Source organism: Onychostruthus taczanowskii, unplaced genomic scaffold (assembly GCF_017590055.1).
Source record: "Onychostruthus taczanowskii isolate IOZ18803 unplaced genomic scaffold, ASM1759005v1 scaffold90, whole genome shotgun sequence".
Classification (NCBI taxonomy): Eukaryota; Metazoa; Chordata; class Aves; order Passeriformes; family Passeridae; genus Onychostruthus; species Onychostruthus taczanowskii.
This window is the reverse complement of record NW_024506994.1, coordinates 4,044,871-4,067,925: the sequence shown is the minus strand read 5'-3', so window position 1 is coordinate 4,067,925 and position 23,055 is coordinate 4,044,871. Positions and strand designations below refer to the sequence as shown.

The 23,055-nt window shown below is 48.9% G+C and overlaps 1 protein-coding gene across 1 annotated transcript; it reads left to right on the top strand.

Moving 5' to 3' along the window:
• The first annotated feature begins 7,837 nt into the window (after positions 1–7,837).
• Positions 7,838–13,263, top strand: LOC121347475 (frizzled-3-like). Its single transcript, XM_041426145.1, has 4 exons — positions 7,838–7,885; positions 9,143–9,291; positions 10,099–10,332; positions 13,050–13,263. Exons 1-4 carry the CDS (start codon positions 7,838–7,840, stop codon positions 13,261–13,263), a joined length of 645 nt encoding a protein of 214 aa, XP_041282079.1.
• Positions 13,264–23,055: the final 9,792 nt, after the last annotated feature.

The following is a 23,055-nucleotide window of genomic DNA, read 5'->3' as shown; positions in this document are numbered from 1 at the left end:
ATAATGGTTCATTTTTGATTTTACTGGACATTTTCAAGATCCTTTGAGGCATCCCTGCCCTGGGACAGTGGCACGTGCCCGTGGCAGGGCTGGAGTGGGAGGAGTGGAATGGAATTTCAGGGTGGAATTTCTCCATTTTTGTGGAGAAAAATTTCATTTTTTCCCCATTTTTTCTCATTTTCCCCCCATTTTCTCCACTCTTCAGGGTTGAAATTGTTCTGAAACAAAAGAAATCCCAAGAAAAACTGGCAAGAATTAATCCTTGACACACAGACCTCTGTGGCTTTGCAAAGCTGCTGAAATCACGGTGGAATTTCCCCATTTTTGTGGACAAAAATTCCATTTTTTCCCCATTTTTTCTCATTTTCCCCCCATTTTCTCCACTCTTCAGGGTTGAAATTGTTCTGAAACAAAAGAAACACCAAGAAAAACTGGCAAGAATTAATCCTTGACACACAGACCTCTGTGGCTTTGCAAAGCTGCTGAAATCACGATGGAATTTCCCCATTTTTGTGGACAAAAATTCCATTTTTTCCCCATTTTTTCCCTTTTCCCCCCCATTTTCTTCATTCCTCAGGGGTAAAATTGTTCTGAAACAAAAGAAACCCCAAGAAAAGCTGCAAGAATTAATCCTTGACACACAGACCTCTGTGGCTTTGCAGTGCTGCTCAAATTGTGATGAAATTTCTCCATTTTTGTGGACAAAAATTAATTTTTTTCCCCATTTTTTCCCTTTCTCCCCCAATTTTAAAATTCCATTTTCCCCCCATTTTTTCCCTTTTCCCCCCAATTTTCTCCACTCCTCGGGGTGAAATTGTTCTGAAACAAAAGAAAGACCAAGAAAAGCTGCAGGAATTAATCCTTGACACTCAGACCCTGTGGCTTTGCAGTGCTGCTCAAATTGAGATGGAATTTCTCCATTTTTGTGCACAAAAATTCCATTTTTTCCCCATTTTTCCCCTTTTCCCCCCCATTTTCTTCATTCCTCAGGGGTAAAATTGTTCTGAAACAAAAGAAACCCCAAGAAAAGCTGCAAGAATTAATCCTTGACACACAGGCCTCTGTGGCTTTGCAGTGCTGCTCAAATTGAGATGGAATTTCTCCATTTTTGTGCACAAAAATTCCATTTTTTCCCCATTTTTTCCCTTTTCCCCCCCATTTTCTTCATTCCTCAGGGGTAAAATTGTTCTGAAACAAAAGAAACCCCAAGAAAAACTGGCAAGAATTAATCCTTGACACACAGACCCCGTGGCTTTGCATTGCTGCTTGACTTGGGATGGAATTTCTCCATTTTTGTGGACAAAAATTCCATTTTCCCCCCATTTTTTCCCTTTTCCCCCCAATTTTCTCCACTCCTCGGGGTGAAATTGTTCTGAAACAAAAGAAAGACCAAGAAAAGCTGCAGGAATTAATCCTTGACACTCAGACCCTGTGGCTTTGCAGTGCTGCTGAAATCATGATGGAATTTCTCCATTTTTGTGCACAAAAATTCCATTTTCCCCCATTTTTTCCCTTTTTCCCCCAATTTTCTCCACTCCTCAGGGTGAAATTGTTCTGAAACAAAAGCAACACCAAGAAAAACTGGCAAGAATTAATCCTTGACCCTCAGACCCTGTGGCTTTGCAGTGCTGCTCAAATTGTGATGGAATTTCTCCATTTTTGTGCACAAAAATTCCATTTTTTCCCCATTTTTTCCCTTTTCCCCCCCATTTTCTTCATTCCTCAGGGGTAAAATTGTTCTGAAACAAAAGAAACCCCAAGAAAAGCTGCAAGAATTAATCCTTGACACACAGACCTCTGTGGCTTTGCAGTGCTGCTCAAATTGTGATGAAATTTCTCCATTTTTGTGGACAAAAATTAATTTTTTTCCCCATTTTTTCCCTTTCTCCCCCAATTTTCTCCACTCCTCAGGGTGAAATTGTTCTGAAACAAAAGCAACACCAAGAAAATCTGCAAGAATTAATCCTTGACACTCAGACCCTGTGGCTTTGCAAAGCTGCTTGACTTGGGATGGAATTTCTCCATTTTTGTGGACAAAAATTCCATTTTTCCCCCCATTTTTTCCATTTCTCCCCCCATTTTCTCCCCTCCTGTTTTGCCACTGTGTTTTTTCACTCAGCTGCTTTGCCATCTGTGGGGCTGGCTGGAGAAAAGAGGCTTTGTCAGGGAATCCTCAGCACCATTCACAAGAAAGGGAATAAATAAATTTAGGGATTTCTGTAAATCCAGAATTTTCCTCCATCTTCCTCCATTAGTTATTGTTTAGAATTCCTCTCAGGAGAGGTAATGGATTTGCTTAAATCTGCCCTGAGGGTTTGCTTTTTGTGGGATGTAATTATTCCATCTTAAAAAAAAAAAAAATCAAACAAAGGTGGAGATAAAACCAGAAATTCAAATTAAAATTTTTCCATATTAAGCACAAGCAAATCTGAATTAGGAGCTGGGTTTTATTCACAAAAAAAATTAAAGTTGTAAGTTTATTTTCCCTCATAAAAGAACATTACTGATCACGGAATTGCAGTGTTTCCTAGCAATGGATAAAGGGAATTTCTCCTGGAAAAATAAATATATTTAAGGAGCAGCCTTGAATTGGGGTTATTGAGGAAAGAATTAAGGAATTGTGGTTATTTTCCCACTGATTCTTTAATTGTGATTAAAAAAGCTGAGTGAATATATGATAATGGTTAATTATATTAATAATAACACACCTAGTAATATTTCTGAATTGGTTTAGAAGATCTGTGATGCTCAAAAATCAGGAAAACCTGGGTTTGTTTCTCATTTCCACCAGCAGGAAACAAAACTGATAAGAATCCAAAACTGATAAGAAATGTCAAAAGTGATGAGAAATATCAGAATTGATGAGCTGTGTCCAAATCAGGGTAATGCTTTGGCCAGCTTGTGTTGCTCCTTGTGTTTAAATTTTGGGAATTGTCTTATTTTGCTTTATTTTATAGGTTTATCAACATGACTTTAATGAAAATACTGAGGGAATTTTTCAGAGGGAACTGAGAGGAGTTTTAAGTGGAAATAAGTCATTAATAACTCTTTTTAATATATATATCAGTGCAATATTCTGCTATGCATAATATTGCACTGATATATATATTAAATATATATATTTATATATATTTAATGTTCTCAGTTGATGGAATAACCCTGACACCAAATAATTGTTCAAAGACTCAGGGATGTGTTTTTTAGGCACTTACACAGTTCAAATTCTAAATTGGGGAAAAAAAAATGGATTTTAGATGGGTTGGGCGTGGTAAGGTGACTCTGGGCTGAGTCAGTTTGCCCCAGAACAGCTGTTCCCCATGAAGATGGTAATTTTATAAACTTTTATTACAGTTTCTTATGTATTTTTATTATTTAATTTCTATTCTATTTATATTTAATATTTCTTTATGGGGTTAGCTTTGAAGCTGTTCCCGGCCCGAGCCTCGCAGCGATGTCGTGGCTCGATAAAAGCAAAACAAGCAAGGTTTTAATACCAATAATTTAATTTATGGTGACAAATGCTGCCACGTTTGACTGGAAAACAAATTGTGAGTGTAACCCTGGATCTCAGAGCAGCGACAGTGATGGAAACACTTCTGAAATCCAAGCCTTTCCATGGGATTCCCTTTGGCCTTTCCCCTGGCTCGTCCCATTTCCAACAAAAGCGTGGGTTAATTTGAATTTCAGTGCTTTTTATCCTGAGGGAAATATCAAATAATTGGTGTTACTGCCCCAGGGGAGGGGCACAGGTGCTGTATTTGGGTTTTTCCCCTCACACACACACCCCCCCTGCTCATTAATTTGTGGTTTCACGCTTTCCAGCGGGAAGAGGCCGCCAGGAAAAAAAGCAGCTGGGATTGATCATTTCGGGGGCAGGAGGGGAAAATATTCAGGAATTATTTCGATAAGCATTTCAATGAGGGGTGTGCCCACAGAGCAGCTTTTCCCCGGAGGAAGGTGGAAATTGTTGGTGTTTTTAACCTCCTCTCTGTTCCGTGAGGGAAGCGACGCCTCCCAGCCAGAGGGGAGAGATGAGAATCTGCATCCAGAATTCTTACAAGGCTGATTTATTACATTATGATATTATATTAAAATGCTTGACTAAAAGAAATAGAGAAATTATACAGAAATCTAGAAAGGAATGAATAATAACTCGTGACTGCTCAGAGAGTCCGACACAGCTGGGACCGTGACTGGGCACCCAGTAAAAACAACTCACACGGACCAGTCCAAGATGTATCTGTTGGTAAAACATCTCCAGACCACATTCCACAGCCATCACACAGTTAATTGTTTGCATTTCCTTAATGAGGCTTCTCAGCTCCTCACGAGAAAATCCTAGCAGAGGAATTTTGTAAAATATCACAGTCACGCCAGAGGATTCTTGGATTTATTGAGGGAAAAACTTCTCTGCTGGATGCTGTGCAGCAGCCCAGCAGATGGGAGGGAAGGAGTGGGCTGCAGAAATCCCTTTATTTCATTTGTGATTTTTGTACCTGACAGAACCTGCTGGCTGAGGCCTCCCGGGATGTGTCCGAGCAGCCCAAACCCTGCATCTCCTTGTGTGTTTTCCTCAGAGCTGGATGGCTCTGAGAGCCCAGATCCGCAGGGAAATCCTTCCCTGGGATGGAATTCCCAGAGAATTCGTGGCTGCCCCATCCCTGGAAGTGTCCAAGGCCGGGTTGGAGCAGCCTGGGATGGTGGCAGAGGTCAGGGTTGGAACTGAATGAGCTTTCGGGTCCTTTTCAACCCAAACCGTTCTGAAAATCCATGAAATTTCCAAGTTCTCGTGTTCCTGGAGTGCACAAACCCCTTTTACATCCCTGGGAATGTGATCAGCTCTGGAGGGAAACAGAAAATCAGCAGTGGAATTCTGTTCCCTCTGGGAAAAGTTCTGATCTCTGAGGCCCCGGGCCTTGAGCTCCCTGACACTCACTGAAAAGCAGCTCCTGGTGTTCAGAACAAGCAGGTTTTTATCTAAAAAAATATGAAATTATCCCATTTTTTAATGCCCAGAGGAGATCTCTCTCTGGATTTGAACTTTCCAGTGTGAAGGGGGAATTTTGAAATCCTTTGGTACGGGATTTTTGGGGGAACATTGAGCTTCAGAGACATCAGGAAGGGTCTGGCCAAGTGGGAAACGAGAAATGACAGAAGAAAATTCCTTACAAGTTATTCTTTCAGCTGGACTTAGATGTTTATTGGTTCTTATTTATATTATAGTCTCACAAACTGTGAATTTACAGATTTTAATAAATTAAAAATGGAGTTGCGTTTCTCTCTTTATAAGGTTTTGTAAGGAGAAATTGCTTGAGTAAGAAATGATACTTAAATTATTTTTAATTTAATAACTGCTTGTGGTTCACAATGCGGACTTTTATTTAATTGCACAATATTATTTAAACTTAGGAAAAAGAAGGACAAGCTTTTGTTTTAAAACTTTTATCTTGTTTTATATCTATTACTGTATTTTAAAGCTTTTAAGTTTTCTACCATGTGGTATTATACACTTTTATGTAAATTACACACTCATAATTTTAGTTTTATTATTCCATTTTGGAAGCCTTTTCTACGGCTTTAGGTGAAAATAAGTTTTAAATTCTCCTGAACTTCCTTTCAATTCCTTTTCCTCCTTGCACTAGTACAGCTTTTGGGGAGGTTTCTTAAATAAACCAATATTTAATGATGAATAAACCAAATTTATTCAGGTATAATTATAAACAGAGTCAGGCAGTGCTCAAAAGAAGCTCTTTTAAACCCAAAGGTATTTCCTGATAACCTGAATTTTCAAAAGCACAGATGGAAAGTGGCTCAGGTCACTTTGTTCCACCAACTCAGCCACCTCCAGAGTGCCTCAGTTATTGATTATTGCCTGCATCACCTCCTCTCTCCCAGAGGATAAACTGAAACCTGGGATCCTGTCCAATTTTCACTTTTTCTGATGCCTGTTCCAGGTTACATTTGCTGTCAGGGAGAATTTGATATAAATTCCATAAAACCCAGAGCAGATGATGATCGCAGGTATTTTGCATTTTGGCTGAGACAGCGGGTGGAGTTTGAATATTCCAGGTGAATTGTGGTTTTCACTCTTCCTAAATATCTGGGCAGTAAAAAACTCCAAGTTTTGGTGATGAACACGAGTGAGTTTTTGCCTAATTTTGCTGGTTTTAAAACTGGTCTCTGTCCCAACGCCTTTGGGCTCAAACACCTGGTTTTTAGCCCAATAAACCTGCAAGAGTAATTTCAAATTTAATTTTTCCGGTGTTAATTATTATAAATGTTGTTAATTATTATAAATACCTCGTGTCTGCAGGTTAATATTGTTTCAAACAGGTGCAGTCACTTAGTATTAATGTGAGTTTAATGGGTGCTACTCCCTGAATTGGCTGCTCTGAGGCTTAATTTGGAGAAAAGTGTCTAATGATGTTTAATAACTCGCTTTGCCAAAGAGCAGGACGTGCTTCCTTTCACCTGAAAGATTTGTTGAATGTATTTATTTTAATTTTTTTTGCTTGGATTTATCTGTAGCACTCAGCACCAGCACGTTGAGCCAGGAGGTTTTGCTGTTGAGTGATTTATTGTAATATCTTGGTGGAATTAATACAGAGAGCAGCTGAGAGCTTTAGCACCAGAACTGGTGGTTTGTTCTTGATGAAAAATTCAAAATTAAATTCCCTTCAGGCCAGAAGTTTTGCTTGGGGAGACTTCACCCCGTGGACAGACATTAAATGTAAATATAAATAATTAAATCTAAAAATGAATGAATGTCACCTTCATTAAGAAATGATGAATTTCCCCATTTATTCCACTCAGTGCCAAACCAGCTCGTGATGCAATAATAATAATAAAGTGGATTTTTGAGAGCTGGGTAGTTTTTTTATTGGGTGATGGTTAATATTGTTGGTTCCTGGGTGGAATCTCACGATTTGGCCACAAAACCACCTCAGAGCTGTTCCTGAAATGCTGTAGGAGCTCCAGTGGTGCCCAGGACCCTTCAGCACCCCTGGTGTTCCTGGGGCAGAGGTGGATGGAAAACTCCTCAGGAATTATGACATTTCTGCACTCCTGTCTCCCATGCCCAGTGCTGACAGGACTGAAAATGTGCAATAATGCAGAATATCACAGCTGGGTGTGCTGGGTTAAAGCAGTGCAAGCTCTGCCGTGCCCTCAGCATTAACTGCAGTGCCTCGGGGTGGGAGCTGATTTCTGCCTGACACAGGGCACGACTGGACTCTGAATTTCCACTTTGGGGGAAAAAATGGCTCTGGGTGTTGTTCTGGGAGGCTGCAGCTGTGTTCCCACGTAGGATCAGAGGGCAGCTCTGACTGTCCCAGACTGCTGACACTCAGTCAGTTCCTGTGTGAAGCCATCCTGCTCTCCCAAGGATGCAATTCCCTCGTGGTATTTCTTTCCCACTGCTTGGATAAAACCCTTTAAAATGGTTTTTTTTTCCCCACATTTCAGTGTTCAGCCATTCTTTTTCTCACACCTTTGAGTCCCTCTGGGCCGCAGCAACTTCCTGCACGGGGAGCTGGTTGTTCCCTGTGAATTCCCAGAGATTTCCAGCCTTGCCCTCACCAGTCCCTGTCTCAAACAGCTTCTGGGATGTTTCCTTGGGCTGCTCAGTCACTTCCTCAGGTGTGGTGGTTTTTCCAGCATTGTCACCATCCGTCCCAAAGCCACTGCTGCAGTGGGAAGATTTCCTGGGCATCTCCCCCCAATTAAACAGCCACAATTAAACCTTCCTGCCATGCCAGACCTTGAGCCAGCTGTGGGTCTTTCTTATCCTGAGTTTTTATTCCTGTTGGGATCAGGATAATTCTGCTGTTTGTCCTCCATGTTGTCCTCAGCCCTCGTCTCTGAGGAAATAAAGATCCTCAAGGTGGTACGAAAATTCAAGGGGTTTGGAAATCTCCCTCAGCTGTGGCAAAAAGCAGGAAACCTGTTGTTAAAAGCTGAATCTTTCAGTGGCCAGGGGGTGTTTGGGATCATGGAATCACAGAGTGCTTTGGGAAGGGACCAAAACTCATCCAGTTCCAACCCCGACACCTCCCACCATCCCAGGCTGCTCCAAGCCCTGTCCAGCCTGGCCTTGGACACTGCCAGGGGTCCAGGGACAGCCACAGCGTCCCTGGGAATTCCAGCTCAGCCCCTCCCCACCCTCCCAGCCAAGAATTCCTTCCCAAATCCCATCCATCCCTGCCCTCTGGCAGTGGCAGCCATTCCCTGTGTCCTGTCCCTCCATCCCTTGTCCCCAGTCCCTCTCCAGCTCTCCTGGAGCCCCTTTAGGCCCTGGAAGGGGCTCTGAGCTCTCCATGGATCCTTCTTTTCTCCAGATGAACACCCCCAGCTCTCCCACCTTTATCCCAGTTCTCCCAGTTGATGGAATTGTTGGAATTCCCAGTCACCACACAGATGCTCACAGAGGACTTCTCCCCACCACGAGTTTGTTCCTTCCCTCCACAGCTTGTGGCCTCTTCCAGGCCTGCCCTGGAAGTTCTCTCTCCCTGAAGGTTCAGGTTTTGAGCCAGGTTATCAATTCCAGAAAGCCCCTGGCTGTTTGTTCTGCTGATACCCTACGGACCTTCCTGGAAGGAAAATCTTTGCCTTCTTCTCCAAACAAACCCTGTGGGTATGAAAAGATGGAAAAATAGATCTTGTGAGGGTTTTCAGGCTCAGCTGATCTCCCTGAAGAGAGAAAGTTTGGCTGGGTTGGTAAGAACCAGGCACTTGTACCTGGCCAGAGCCTTGAATTCCCGAGGGAGGGAGACAGTGCTGACCATCCATGAAGCTTCCACTGGCATTTTTCCCAAGAGCAGCCCCAGCACCTGGTCCTACATAGGCTGATCCCATCAAAGGAACGACTCTTTCTGATTTGCAGACTAGAAAATATTTCAGGATTATTCAGGGCACGGACAAAAGAGCAGAAACACAAATAAAGGCCAGGACCTCACAGCAGCTGAGCCTTTTGTCCGAGGGCCGTGCAGAGCTCCGGTCGTGCTCCGTGGAGCCAGGGAACAAAGGAACCCTGCCCGTGTTTGCTCTGGCTCAGGGCAGGGAGGGATGAATTCCTGTGTTCATAACCAGTGCTGGGCCAGGATGGGTGGTGGAACCTTCCTTCTCTCTCTCTTTCTCTCCCCAGGTCACGCAGATGAGCCGTCCAGATCTGATTCTGTTCCTCATGAAGTATCTGATGGCCTTGGTGGTTGGGATCCCCTCGGTGTTCTGGGTTGGAAGCAAGAAGACCTGTTTTGAGTGGGCCAGCTTCTTCCACGGGCGCAGGAAAAAGGAGTGAGCACGGATATTTTACAGCTAAACCTTTCCCTTGCTGCCCTGGGAGAGAGTTTGGGTTGGGTTTTCATGGAGGCAAAGGCAGGAATGGATGGAAAAGTCACTATCTCAAAAAATTCCGTATTTCTCCCTAAATATTCTTTATTCCCAGAATCAAATCTACATTTGTCCATCTTCAAAGTGTTTTTAACAAGAATTACGTGTCAAATAAACACTTCAACTACTCTGCCTCTTACTGAGGGGTGGAATGGAAACTTTTTATTTATGAATGTGCATCTAGCCAGCTGAATCAGAGCTTTAAATTGGAATGAAATGCAGGTTCCTCTCACCGTGGTTGCAGTTGAAAGCATTTATCTCTGCTTTTAATCTTCCTTATTCATTGGTGCTGAAGAGCAGCTTGATAAAGTGACAAGGAGAATTTCTTGGAGCTTCTGTAAGGTCGACATTAATTAAGATTAAGGTTGGCATTGGTTTAGAGACAATCTGTGTGATCTTGTGGTAGCCGTGGGTAGGTGCTTTCCTAATAAATGTTGTCCTTCAGGATGTTTTAAAACAGATCCACAACGACAGAAAGCTTTTGGTGACTCCTCTGTGAATTTTGGCCCATCCTTCAAGGATTCAGCTGTGCTAAAACAACCAGACAGGGAGCTAAAACAACCAGGCAGGGAGGTGCTTCAAAATCAGGCAAACAGGGACATTGTGATGGAAATGATGCTGTTGTTTGCCAAACCCTGCTACTTGTTGTGCTTTGTGATCACTTTCACGCCGCACTAATTAACGCTAATTGCTCCGGCTTGTCCCGCTCAGAGTCGTCAACGAGAGCCGCCAAGTGCTGCAGGAGCCGGACTTCGCCCAGTCGCTGCTGAGGGACCCCAACACGCCCATCATCCGAAAATCCAGGGGCACCTCCACGCAGGGCACCTCCACGCACGCCTCGTCCACGCAGCTGGCCGTGATGGACGAGCAGAGGAGCAAGGCGGGCAGCGTGCACAGCAAAGTCAGCAGCTACCACGGCAGCCTGCACCGCTCGCGGGACGGACGGTACGGCGCGGCGAGCGTTGGGGTGATGGCTGTCGGAGCCCCCCCTGAGATGGGAAACCCCCTCCCTAGAAATTGTTAGGATTTTGAAATTAAGGGGCTCTCGGGTAAAGATTGGGGAGCAGGAGTAACAGTTCTTTATTAGGGAGGAAAATTAAAAAAAAAAAAAACAACAACCAAAGAATGCAGAAATACAAAACAACACTGACAGAGTCAGAGCAGGAGCTGATGGCCTGTGGGTCAGGGTGGTGGCACAGTCCCATCCCATGGTGGCTGCAGCCCTCCTGTGTCCTTGTGTTCGAGGGTCCCCAGGACGAGATGAGAATCCTGACTCCATGTTTCAGAAAGCTGATTTATTTTATGATATTATATTAAAATGCTAGACTAAAAGAAATAGAGAAATTATACAGACAGAAAGCTAGAAAGGAATGAATAATAAAAACTCGTGACTGCTCAGAGTCCGACACAGCTTGGACCATGACTGGGCATCAAGTAAAAACAACTCACATGGACCAATCCAAGATGCACCTGTTGGTAAAACATCTCCAGACCACATTCCACAGCCACCAGAGAGTTATTGGTTTTCTTTTCCTCTGAGGCTCCTCAGGAGAAAAAATCCTAGCAAAGGATTTTTCATTAAAATATCTCAGTGACAGGTTGGAGCAGGGATCCTGTAGAAGGGTGGAGTTTCCCTGGGAAGGTCCAGTGGTGGTGCAAATGGCCTGGTCTTCCTCTGGGAATCCAGTGGAAAAGGCTGCTCCTCTGGGAATTCAGTGGGAAAAGAAAGCTGCTCCCCTGGGAATGCCATGGAAAAGAAAGCTGCTCCCCTGGGAATCCAGTGGAAAAGGCTGCTCCTCTGGGAATTCAGTGGGAAAATGTTCCCTGTGGTGTTCCAAACCTCGGATTATATCCAGGCAGTAATTCTTGGCTCCTCCCCCTGGGTGGAGCATCTCCCAGTGGGATAATGGAATTTTATCAGCCATGCAGTGACACTCGTTGGCCCATGTAGAAGGGTGGAGTTTCCCTGGGAAGGTCCAGTGGTGGTGCAAATGGCCTGGTCTTCCTCTGGGAATCCAGTGGAAAAGGCTGCTCCTCTGGGAATTCAGTGGGAAAAGAAAGCTGCTCCCCTAGGAGTGCCATGGAAAAGAAAGCTGCCCCCCTGGGAATCCAGTGGGAAAAGGCTGCTCCTCTGGGAATTCAGTGGGAAAATGTTCTCTGTGGTGTTCCAAACCTCGGATTATATCCAGGCAGTAATTCTTGGCTCCTCCCCCTGGGTGGAGCATCTCCCAGTGGGATAATGGAATTTTATCAGCCATGCAGTGACACTCGTTGGCCCATTAACAGAATATAATTAATAATTAATGGCCCATCAGCAGAAGAGATCTGGAGGGAGGATTGGTTGTGGAAGAGATAAACTGCCCAATTAACAGAAGATAGTTGCCCCATCTCTAACAGATGGTAAATAGAATAGACACTTGCAATCCAGAACAGGGCATGCTCCAAAAATTCGGGGCATTCCGGATGGTTTGGGTGGGAAGGGAGCTTAATGATCATCTCATTCCACCTCCCGGGGACCTTCCACTGTCCAGGCTTGCTCCCCTGGGAATGCCATGGAAAAGAAAGCTGCTCCCCTGGGAATCCAGTGGAAAAGGCTGCTCCTCTGGGAATTCAGTGGGAAAATGTTCCCTGTGGTGTTCCAAACCTCGGATTATATCCAGGCAGTAATTCTTGGCTCCTCCCCCTGGGTGGAGCATCTCCCAGTGGGATAATGGCATTTTATCAGCCATGCAGTGACACTCGTTGGCCCATTAACAGAAGATAATTAATAATTAATGGCCCATCAACAGAAGAGATCTGGAGGGAGGATTGGTTGTGGAAGAGATAAAGAAAAACTGCCCAATTAACAGAAGATAATTGCCCCATCTCTAACAGATGGTAAATAGAATAGACACTTGCCTTGCAATCCAGGACAGGGCATGCTCCAAAAATTTGGGGCATTCCGGATGGTTTGGGTGGGAAGGGAGCTTAATGATCATCTCATTCCACCTCCCGGGGACCTTCCACTGTCCAGGCTGCTCCCAGCCCTGGCCAGCCTGTCCTCAGACAATTCCAGATGTGGGGAGTCCACAGCCCTCTGGGCAAATCTTGTGCAGAAGATCGGACAGGCCCCTTCCAGCCAGACACGTGGCCATAATTCTGCCAAAATCGGATGTTCTGGTGCATCTCCTCTCCCTGTTAGTGTCTGGACTGGAAAGAGAAAATGCCATGATATTTTTAGAGTGTGTGCTGCTCTTGTTGCATTAATTACGCAGCAGGGCTGTGTGCAGCGCTGGTTTTCCTGCACGGGAGCGATCTGTGTTGCAGCGTGTGGTCAAACAGAGCTGCCCCGGGGGCAGCTCAGCACCCTCCTGGCTGCTTTTGTCCGTGTGTCAGTGGATTTTGTGTCTGCCAACACTCCCGGCCCTGCCGAAGTAAACAAGGGTTCTGAGTTGAGGTGGAGCTCAGGTTTCCAGGGTAATTAATCACCGAGCGTTTCACTCCCCTAATTACCAAGACAGCCAGCTCTGGAGTGAGCACCGAGCAGAGCATTGTGCAGGAGCTGAAAGGCTTTGCCCGGGGCTGTGGGAGCCCGAGCCCAGCAGGGAACGCCTCTCCCCGCTGCAGCTCTCTCTCCGTTCCTTCTCCAGCGCTGATCATCGCCCTGTGTTTCCCTAAATCAGGTACACTCCCTGCAGCTACAGGGGCGTGGAGGAACGACTACCTCACGGCAGCATGTCGCGACTGACCGACCACTCGAGGCACAGCAGCTGCCATCGGCTCAACGAGCAGTCACGGCACAGCAGCGTCAGGGACCTCAGCAGCAACCCAATGACACACATCACGCACGGCACCAGCATGAACCGCGTCATCGAGGAGGATGGCACCAGCGCCTGACGGGCACGCAGGGCTCCTCGGGGTGCTGGCAGGGCTGGCGGAGCCTTCCTCACCGAGGTGACACGCTCGGAGTCATCCTCGGCCTCTCGGCAGGTGCTGGATCGGGGCGTTGGCTTCTCCGCGTGCGAGCCGACCCCGTGGGACTTGCCTGGTTGTGTGCTCTGAACCTCTCTGTAGGTAATTATTTATTTGATGACTGTTCCTCGTCGGACGCGACTGCTGAATTTCTTATTCTCTGTGGAAAGCAATCTCCCCCTTCCTTCTCTGTCCCTCCCTGCGTCCCTCCTTCCGTGGGCTCCTCGTGTCGGGAGGCGCCGGCCCCGAAATCTCGGTGTCGGGGTCGTGCTGGGAGTTGTTCTGAGGAGACTTGAGGGAACTCTTGATGGTTGAAGGAATCCCTCCGTGCGCCTCGCTCCAGGGGACACGCCCAGCGCTGCCTGAGGGACGTCCCTGCCAGCTGGCAGCGTTTGGGGACACTGGAAACGCCACAGGAACGGGCGCTGTGGAGAAGGAAGCTCCTCTGAGGATCAGCGGCTCTTCCCAGAGCTGTCCAGGCTCAGTCATCCACAGGGTGGGGGGAAGAGAAAGGCAGGGAAGAGCAATTTTTTTATAACTTGTATTGTCCTTGCTTTTTTTACAAAAGACTATTTAAATTTTCTACTCGTTTACAATTTCTGTAGGAAGAGATGGGTTTTAAAAGCAGTTATCTAGATCATGTTCAGCCATTTATTTTTTAGAGTCATGTACAAAAGCTGAGATTGCCTGTTCCTGATCTATTTAAAAAAAAAAAAGATTATCATAGGAAAGCTGAATTTGTCCCCCAAGCAGGAATGCAGAGCCCGTCCTTGCAGCCAGAGCTGAGCCTGTTTACAAACCCGGCGCTGGGTGAGGGAGGCTGAGGCCAGCAGCACCAGAGGAGTTTATTCAAGGCTGCCCCACCTTCCTTGTGATGTCAGGGCTGGTCTGGGGGGGATTCTCTGTGCTCAGCAAGAACTCAGAGATGGGTGGGAGGGGAAACTGAGGCAGGAGCTGCTCCCAGATGGGGGAAAAGGAGGATGTGGCAGCTGGGAGCCCAGGGCGTTCCTTGAGGAGGAGACAGGATCCCCAGTTCAGGGATCTTGGTTATGGATCTGCCTCTGCCGTGGTTGTTTTAATCCCCTTGTGCAGATTCATGGCAGGGAATTCTCAGTTTGGGCATTTTTTTTTGTGTGGAAAGGATCCCTTGGGATACACTGGAGGCAGAAGTCAAGGATGGTGCTGGAAATCTTCTGGAGCATCTTCTGTGGAGATTCATCCAGCACCAGGAAACACTGCTGGTGTACAAAGCTACCTCAGTAATCACTGCAGATCACTGCTGGGAAACAAATCCTTATTTTTTGCATTGTCCTTCCATAATTCCCTCCCTGACCTGCTGGAATGTTGAGAAGCCTTTGTGCACCAACCTCGAGGGCAGGGCCGGGGCAGGAGCTGCTCCACAATTAACTCATTTTAATTGCAGCTCATAACCTGTGTGCTGTGGAATCAAAGGCTGCCCCGGGAGTTCTCCCAGATTTATCCCAGATTGTTTCTCTTGCTTCCACCGGGTCGGGAGGAGAAGACAAATGGAGCCCAGCGTGGAATAACAAAGCTCTTTGGGAGGGAGGTGCTGCACCCAGGGCCCCGGGGCAGAGCAGGCTCTGCTTTGCCTGTTTGCTCAGCAAACAGCCCTGGGGCCATCCCAGGGATAGCCCTGGCTCAGGATAACCCTGGCCCAAGGATAGCCCCAGCCCAGGGATAGCCCCGGCCCAGGGATAACTGTCCACATCCAAAGCTGTGGGAAAATCCTTTGGAGTGACTTAAACTGGAGAAGCTGCAACTCCCTGGAAGCCCCAAGGGTGGAACCTTTGCTGTTTTCAAATTCAGCTCCTCCTGACTCGCTGCCTCGAAGGGGTGATCTGGTGGAAATCTGGATAAGCTGAGTTTTCCTAAACACTGGAACTGAACTAAACAAGCTCAAGGGTTTACGTTGATCCTCTTGGCTCAATTTCCAGTATTTTTTTTTAATAAATTGTAGCAATGCTTTGACTTGTTTAGAGACAGGAACACTGTTGGAGCTTGGAGAAGGATCCTGCTGGAAATGTTGTTAATTTGTGAAGCTCAGTCCCAGTACTGCTTCCAGATGGGAATATCTAAGTTGTTCCTTGCTGATCCTAAAGGGACAGGCTCCTGTCACCCCAGAGAGGTGATTAAACTCAAACTGAAGTTCTGGCTGGGATTTTTGCCTCCCTGCCCCCTCCCTTCTACCTTCCACACGTGAGCCAGCACAGCACGCTGGGCTCTCCTGGCAGAACATTCCTCCTGGGAAGAGAGGAATTCCTCCCTCGGCCATGGAAGAATGTGCCAGCTCTGCTGCAGCTCCCCAGCTGGGGCTCCCAGGGCTGCAGCTCCCAAATCACTCTGAAGTGCACCCCAGTTTGAATGTGGCCCCACCAGCATCCCAGGCAGGGGCACCAGGAGTGTTTTTGGGGTGCTTTGCTACACCTGGTGAGAGCTCCAGCCCGGGTGCCTGGTCTGTGGGATTGGTGCCAAGCTTTAAATTCCCCCCGAGCTGAAAGCCCCGGCCAGGAGGGCGTTCCTGCAGTCCCCAGGTGCTCTGGGCTCCCTGCATGTCCCTGCAGCCACCAAAGCTGGATCCTCTCTCCAGGAAGCAGGCAGGGAAGCTGGACAGTGCCTGGCTTCTCCAGCTCACCCCAAACTTCCTCCCTGTCCCTCCCACGCACGCGATGGCTGCACCCCAAAATTCTGCTCCGTGGAATTGCTCTGTCAAAGCTTCCTGCAAAGAGCACAGCTCCTCATTCCCAGCGTTCCCAGGGATCTCCTGCTTTACCAACCCAACTGCACTGACAACAGATCCCCGAGTTTGTGGTGTTCTTTCTTAACCCCTTCAGCTCCAGGGAAATATCCCAGACTGGAGCTGCGGTCCCGTTGCATGGAAGAGGCTGCTGCTCGTTTTTAAAGCATAAACGACCCAGCAGCAGCAAACAGCCACGTTTGGGCGTCAGTGTGTTTGTGTTCTCCCTTTTCTTCCAGCTCACAGCCAGATTTTGTGCTGGAAGCTTCAAGTTCTAGGAGGGTCTGGTGAGCACGGGGTGGCACTGAGAGGCTGAAACCCTGTCACGGCCAAATCCAGCACTGCTCCCGAGTTATTCCAGCAAGAAGGGAAAATCCCTCAGGAAGGGCACAAGGATGAGAGCCAGGCCAGCCTAGAGCAGTGCCCACCCTCCCAGGGGAGCCATTCTCCAGCCCAGCTCCAGGCACTGAGGATCCCCGAAAACAGCAGGGAGCTCCGACGCGTGGTGAAACCAGGGCAGGGAGCAGAGCACAGGAGCCATCCCCAGCTCCTCCTGGAGCAGCAGAGTGTCCAGCTGAATGTGAAGCTTTACCCCTATCCCCTTGTGCTTCTTTCCTAACGGGATCAGGATTGATTTTCCCCCGAGGCGCGGCGTTTTCCCGGTTTTTGCTGCGTGCATGGGGAACTCGGTGCATGTAACGCCTCCGGCAGCCCTTCCCTCGGCGCTGTCCTGTCCGTGTTGTGACGACGCCTCAGGAGAGGGGAAGGAGCTCCCAGGAGACCTCTACGTGTGGAATGTGTGGGGCAGTCCCTGCCTGTGGCTGACCCCACTTGCACTCGGCTCTTGGTAGACTTGTTTACAGTAGTCCAGTGTCGGTTTTGTAACGTTTAATTTTTAGCACTTTAACTGTGAGCACCTCCGGCAGCCCTTCCCTCGGCACTCCGCTGTCCTGTCCGTGTTGTGACGACGCCTCAGGAGAGGGGAAGGAGCTCCCAGGAGACCTCTACGTGTGGAATGTGTGGGGCAGTCCCTGCCTGTGGCTGACCCCACTTGCACTCGGCTCTTGGTAGACTTGTTTACAGTAGTCCAGTGTCGGTTTTGTAACGTTTAATTTTTAGCACTTTAACTGTGAGTGTACAAACTGGTTCCCTTGTAGTTGGTGTACATTTTCATTTTAGACCTTTGGAAGTTTTTAATAAAACGATGGAAAAACTCTGGCAACAGATTTTCAATTCTTCTCCTGTGGGTGTAATCCTACCCCCCTTAAAAAAATCCCAGTTCAGCAGCAGTTGAGATATAAAGGTTAAAGAATTAAATATCAGATTTTACTCTGGCCAGCAGCTCTGTGAATTTGAAGAAAGACTTTCTAGACTTAATCTCCCCGCAGTATCTGCACTCGTGGACGCCGGGCACCCTTCCAGCAAACACAAAGCTCTGGCAGATTTCGGGCTCTGGGTTGCTCCGCCCTTTCACAAGAACAGACCGCTCCAACCGCCAGCGTTTCACAGGCAGAGAGGAGCAAACAGGTTTGGGAGCAGCAATGCCAGGGATGTTTGGGGGGTTTTATTGCCAAATCCAAGCTGAGGACGGGATGACTGATTTATCTGAAGGAGCTGTCTGGCACTTGGGTGGATACGTGGTTGTTTGGGTTGGAAGCCTTATGCTGAGTCTTGCGTGGCTGGTGATAAAATAACTCCTCTCACTAATTACTGCTGCTGCTTTAGGTCTCGTTAGAGAAATAGTTCAGGGATGAAACTTTAGGAGCTGCTGCTCTGCTCCATCTGCCCTGAACTTAAACTGTGGTGGGTTGTGAGTGACCAGCTCTGCAGTCAAGCAGCCAAAGTGGGATCTCTTGCAGGACTCCCACTGCAGCCAAACCCAGCAGGGATGAGGAACGGGAGCTCTCGGCGTTTGTCTCCCACCCGTGCTGCATTGCCGGGTCCCAGAGGGGATAATGCAGGCTCGGGAGGACATGGAGTCACCTGGAGCTCCTCTGGCCCTCCCAAGGTGGTTTAAGGAGCTGCAGGTGAGGGAGGCGGGGGGAGCATGGAAAAAGAGGAGCTGGAGGAGGGGTGTGGTGGGGGCAGAGGCCGAGGTCAGTTCAGACCCCCGGGCTGGGATGTTTTAGTCACGATCACATTCCTGATGTACTTTAACACCCCGTTGCAGTTTTGGGGCCAGCTTTGTCTCTCAGCTCTGCCAGCTCGTGCCCTTGTTGTGGTTTCTTCTCCAGTTTGAAGGAAGAAGAGCATCTGGCCATGCACTAATCCTAAAGACAACAAAATCATCGAATCATGGAACGGTTTGGGTGGGAAAGGACCTTAAAATGATCTTGTAATTCTGCTCCCCTGCCATGGGGAGGGACACCTTCACTGTCCCAGGGTGTTCCAAGCCCAGTCCAGCCCAGCCTTGGACACTTCCAGGGGGAAGGGACTTTAAAATGATCTTGTAATTCTGTTCCCCTGCCATGGGGAGGGACACCTTCACTGTCCCAGGGTGTTCCAAGCCCAGTCCAGCCCAGCCTTGGACACTTCCAGGCATCCAGGGGCAGCCACAGCTCCCCTGGGCACCCTGTGCCAGGGCCTCCCCACCCTCACAGGGAAGAATTTTTTCCTCATATCCAATCTGAACCTACTCCAAGAAATCATTGATAACAAAAGACTGAAACAAAATAGGTGGAAATAGAAGGATCTTTTTTTAAAAAGTCTTTTTTTTAGGAGTTATCTCCAACTCAGAGAGATAAAACCGCCAGCCCTGGAGTGTGACCGGCTGGGATCCAACGCCCTTGGCAGCTGGTCTGACAGGTTTTCATGATAACACTCCAGACACCTTGGATTGATATTCAGTCTCCAGTTTCAGTGCCTGCACCTGTGTGCCACCTCTCCCCTGCACCCACGTCCTGCTGCTGTTACCCCACTGCATCTCCTGCTCCCCCTTCATCCCACGGGGACACCCCAGGCAGGGAAAGCTGCTTTCTCCTCACCCGTCTCCTTGAGTTTGGGTTTTATGAGATGCCCCCTTCCCCTTTGCTTCCTGCCCCCATTTACTGCCTCCACTCACCCCCCCCTGCAGCATTTCAGCGCCTCTGCATCCCAGGAGCTGGCTTAAAATATTTCCAGGGTCTGCCAGGAGAGTGCTGCACGGATGCTCAGCAACTTGGAGCTATCCTGACACCTGAAATGGTGGGAAAGCTGAAGAAGGATGGGTCTGCAGTGCCTAATGGTTGCCAGCCTCTTCCCAAGCTGCTGTAATGCAATATTTTAAATATAAATATATTCATATTCCTGTTAGGTGCAGACATATCCTCCTCTGCTTCCTGTTCAGTGGTGGTGCAGAGGGTTCCTGCTTTGGGAGAACGTGCTGAAAAAATCCCTTAAGGCCCTGAATTGCAACATAATCCAGCTCCAAATCCCACCTGGAATCCGCCAGAAGGGACGAGCCCCAACATTCCCCCACGATGCCTTCAAAGCCCTCTGATCTGATGTGATAAGGCTCAGTCCCTGCCAAAAGACACAGAACATCTGTTTGGCTGCAGAAAGGGGGGTTAGGGAAAAGTTAACCTTGTTCCTCAGTTTTAATTTTTGGGAGGCAACCAGCTCCCAAGTTCTCCTTTGCAGGGTGGATTTGGGGCTTTTGTGGTGGTTCCCAGACTCTGAGGATGAGGTGCCCGTGGGGACAATGGCACAGAGGGAGCAGAGCCATCGATGTGCTGGCTCGTGGAAGAGCAATAAAATCTGGGGCTAACCAGGAGTTTGGAAGTCCAGTGATGAGAGGAAACGCCCTCAAGCTGTGCCAGGGGAGATTCAGGTTGGACATCAGGAGGAATTTCCTCACAGAAAACACTGGGAGGGGCTGCCCAGGGAGGTGGGGGTGTCCCCATCCCGCTGGTGGCACTCAGGGCAAGGTGGTGATCAGTCAAAACTTGGACTCGATGATCTCAGAGAAGACCTCTGAGACCTCTTCCTACCTAAACGATTCTGTGAAAACTAGAAACCATCTTTACTTTTCAACTCCTTTTCTCCACTTGAAATGTTTCTCCCCAAAAGAGGAAGAAGAACCTGCTCGTCCCACAAAAACTCCTGGTGCTCGACCTCGGCAGCAGCGCTGCTTGGGCAGGTGAAGGGTTAAGCCCGGTCTTTGGGAGCCTTTAACTGCGAGCAAAACTCCGGAATCCTGCCAGAGCTCGTTAGTGCGGGAGCGGGGAGAAGGGACAGGGCGCTAATTGGAGTGACGGCCTCCGGAGCTGTGAGAAATTAGCGGCGGCACAATGAGGAGGTGCCGGCCGTTAACAGGTGCCGGGTCACCCCCGGGCACCCCAAAAAGCCTGACCCCTGTCACTCACTGCCGGTGACCCTCCCGACCTGTCCGCGGGGCACTGCTCCCTCCAGCTGCTGGGGAGGGATTTTCATCCCCGTGCGGAGCAGCTGCTGCTGGAAAAGCTGTGACTGCAAGGAATGAAACTTTTGTTTTTCGCTGGAAGCCCGGGAGGGAGGAGCCCTGCGGCCCCGGCGGTGACAGGGGTGTTACAGGGTGGAAAAGCTGTGACTGGAAGGAATGAAACTTTTTTTTTTGTCGCTGGAAGCCCGGGAGGGAGGAGCCCTGCGGCCCCGGCGGTGACAGGGGTGTTACAGGGACGTCTCCGTTCCTGCCTCGAGCAGTCGTAAATGGAATTCCCAGCGCTGCTCCTGCCCCAGACCCTCCGGGGTTTGCATCAGTCAGAGAAGTCGGATCAGGGGCGATGCAGGAGCAGAAAAAGCTGCACCGTCCCACGAGCTCGTGTGCCCAATGAGCTCAAGCAGCTCCTGGCATCAGGAGAGCCCCTTGTCCTCTTCTGCTCCCACTGTAATCAGAGCTCGTTGGATAACAATTGTTTCCCCTGCATCCCTTTTTCCCAAGGATGAGCCATCCTTAAATGCTTTTCCTCCATCCCGGGACAGTGGGAATTGGGGTCCTTTTGAAAGAGCAGAGGTGGGTACGGGGAGGATGTTCTGCTGTGCAGGGATGGAGGGATGCTCGTGGGGAGGAATTGGTGCTTGGGATGCTCGCAGAATCCTCCACTGTTCGAGCTGGAAGTTTTGGGAAGATGTTATGGGAGAAGCCACGATGTTGGTCCAGTGCAGGGTCCTGAGTGCCGGCAGTGCCCCTCGTCTGCCCTTGGGGCAGTTTGGCAGGATCCGCCGCAGCTTTTCCACCCAAACCGCGGGGCAGAAACCCCTGCGCTACCCTGGAAGAGGAAAATCCGCAGGGAAACGTGCGGGTTCATCCCCGCCTGTGTGAGCAGGAGGCTGGGACACCGCCCGGCCCCGCCGCTGGGTTTGGGGAGCCCACGGGGGTCCCTCCTTGGGGCCAGGACGGCTGCGGAGAAGCAGCCCAGAGAAGCGGCGTCTCCAGAGGCCAGCGGGGATTTTTAAGGCAATAGTGCCACCCTGTGCACCGCGCGGGCCCCGGTGACACCGGCGGCACCAGTGACACCGGGGGATGGCAGGCGGGAAGGTGGCACTGGGGACCAACACCCCGGGGTGGGGATACATCCATGGATAGGGCAGGAAAAGGGTGGCATTCCCATGAGAGTCACTCGATCCCACTGCAGCTGGGATCCTGCAGAGGCCAGAAATGTCCCTATAAATGTGGTTTGTAGGGACACCGTGAGAGCTGGAGAATCATGGAATGTGCAGAAATCACATCAGACTCAGCTGGGATCCTGCAGAGGCCAGAAATGTCCCTATAAATGTGGTTTGTAGGGACACCGTGAGAGCTGGGGAATCATGTAATGTGCAGAAATCACATCAAACTCAGCTGGGATCCTGCAGAGGCCAGAAATGTCCCTATAAATGTGGTTTGTAGGGACACCGTGAGAGCTGGGGAATCATGGAATGTGCAGAAATCACATCAAACTCAGCTGGGATCCTGCAGAGGCCAGAAATGTCCCTATAAATGTGGTTTGTAGGGACACCGTGAGAGCTGGGGAATCATGGAATGTGCAGAAATCACATCAAACTCAACGCTTTTGGGAGCTGCAAACGGGAGTTTCGTGCTGATTTATGCTTTTCTCAACTTTTCTGGTGCCCTGCAGTGCCTGGGCCGCAGAGTCCCCTCCTCTGCTCCATGTCGTGCCCTGGAGGGAGATGTGGGGACAGCCAGGACCGTGTCCCATCAGTGACCCTGCAGGAGGAGTCCCGTGTCCTTTTCTTTGAGCCCCGGGACCAGCAGCACCCGGGAGAAACCCCCGGTGGGTATCTGGGATAATTCACTTGTCACAGTGGATAATTTAGTTGTGTGTGGCCTCTAGGAGGGCTGGGGGAGAAGCAATTATTTTGTGCATGGGTGGTGGGTGTCTCCCCACCACCGCAGAGATCAGAAAGAGCCCAGTGAGTGTTACCTGACACCCGGGGACCTGAGGGAGCCTCCAGGCGCAGCTCCTGTGAAATGAGAGCCCAGGAGGAGGGAGCAGAGCCCTGTCCCTGGTTTCAGCTGCCCAGGATTTCTCAGCACAGCAGATTTCAATCCCCCATCACATCCCAGCTCCCTCCATACCCCAGACTGTGTCAGGTGTCAAATGGGACACTGAAGCTTTTGGGACAATTCTAGGGTCAGGTTTTGCTATTTCAGTTCCTCCCTAAGTGTGCACACACCTAAGGGCACAAGTACAAATGCACACACCCTGTATGGCCCCACCAAGACTGTTGGGAAGGCATCCCCTCATCCTATAGGGTCCATATGGGATCCTCAGGCTGGAGGAGGGATTTGTTGGACAAGGAAGGAAAATGGGAAAGGAAAATGGGAAAGGAAAGGTCCCTGCATCACGCAAATAAATAATGGAGGATTTTGGGGAGACAGGGTATTTTGGGGAGACAGTTTTGCAGGGAATCTCCAGTGAGCTGGAGATGCAGCCACTTCCCTCTCTTGGATTCTAAAGGCTAATCTTTAGGGAATAACAAACAAAAACCTCCTAGCTGGCGTG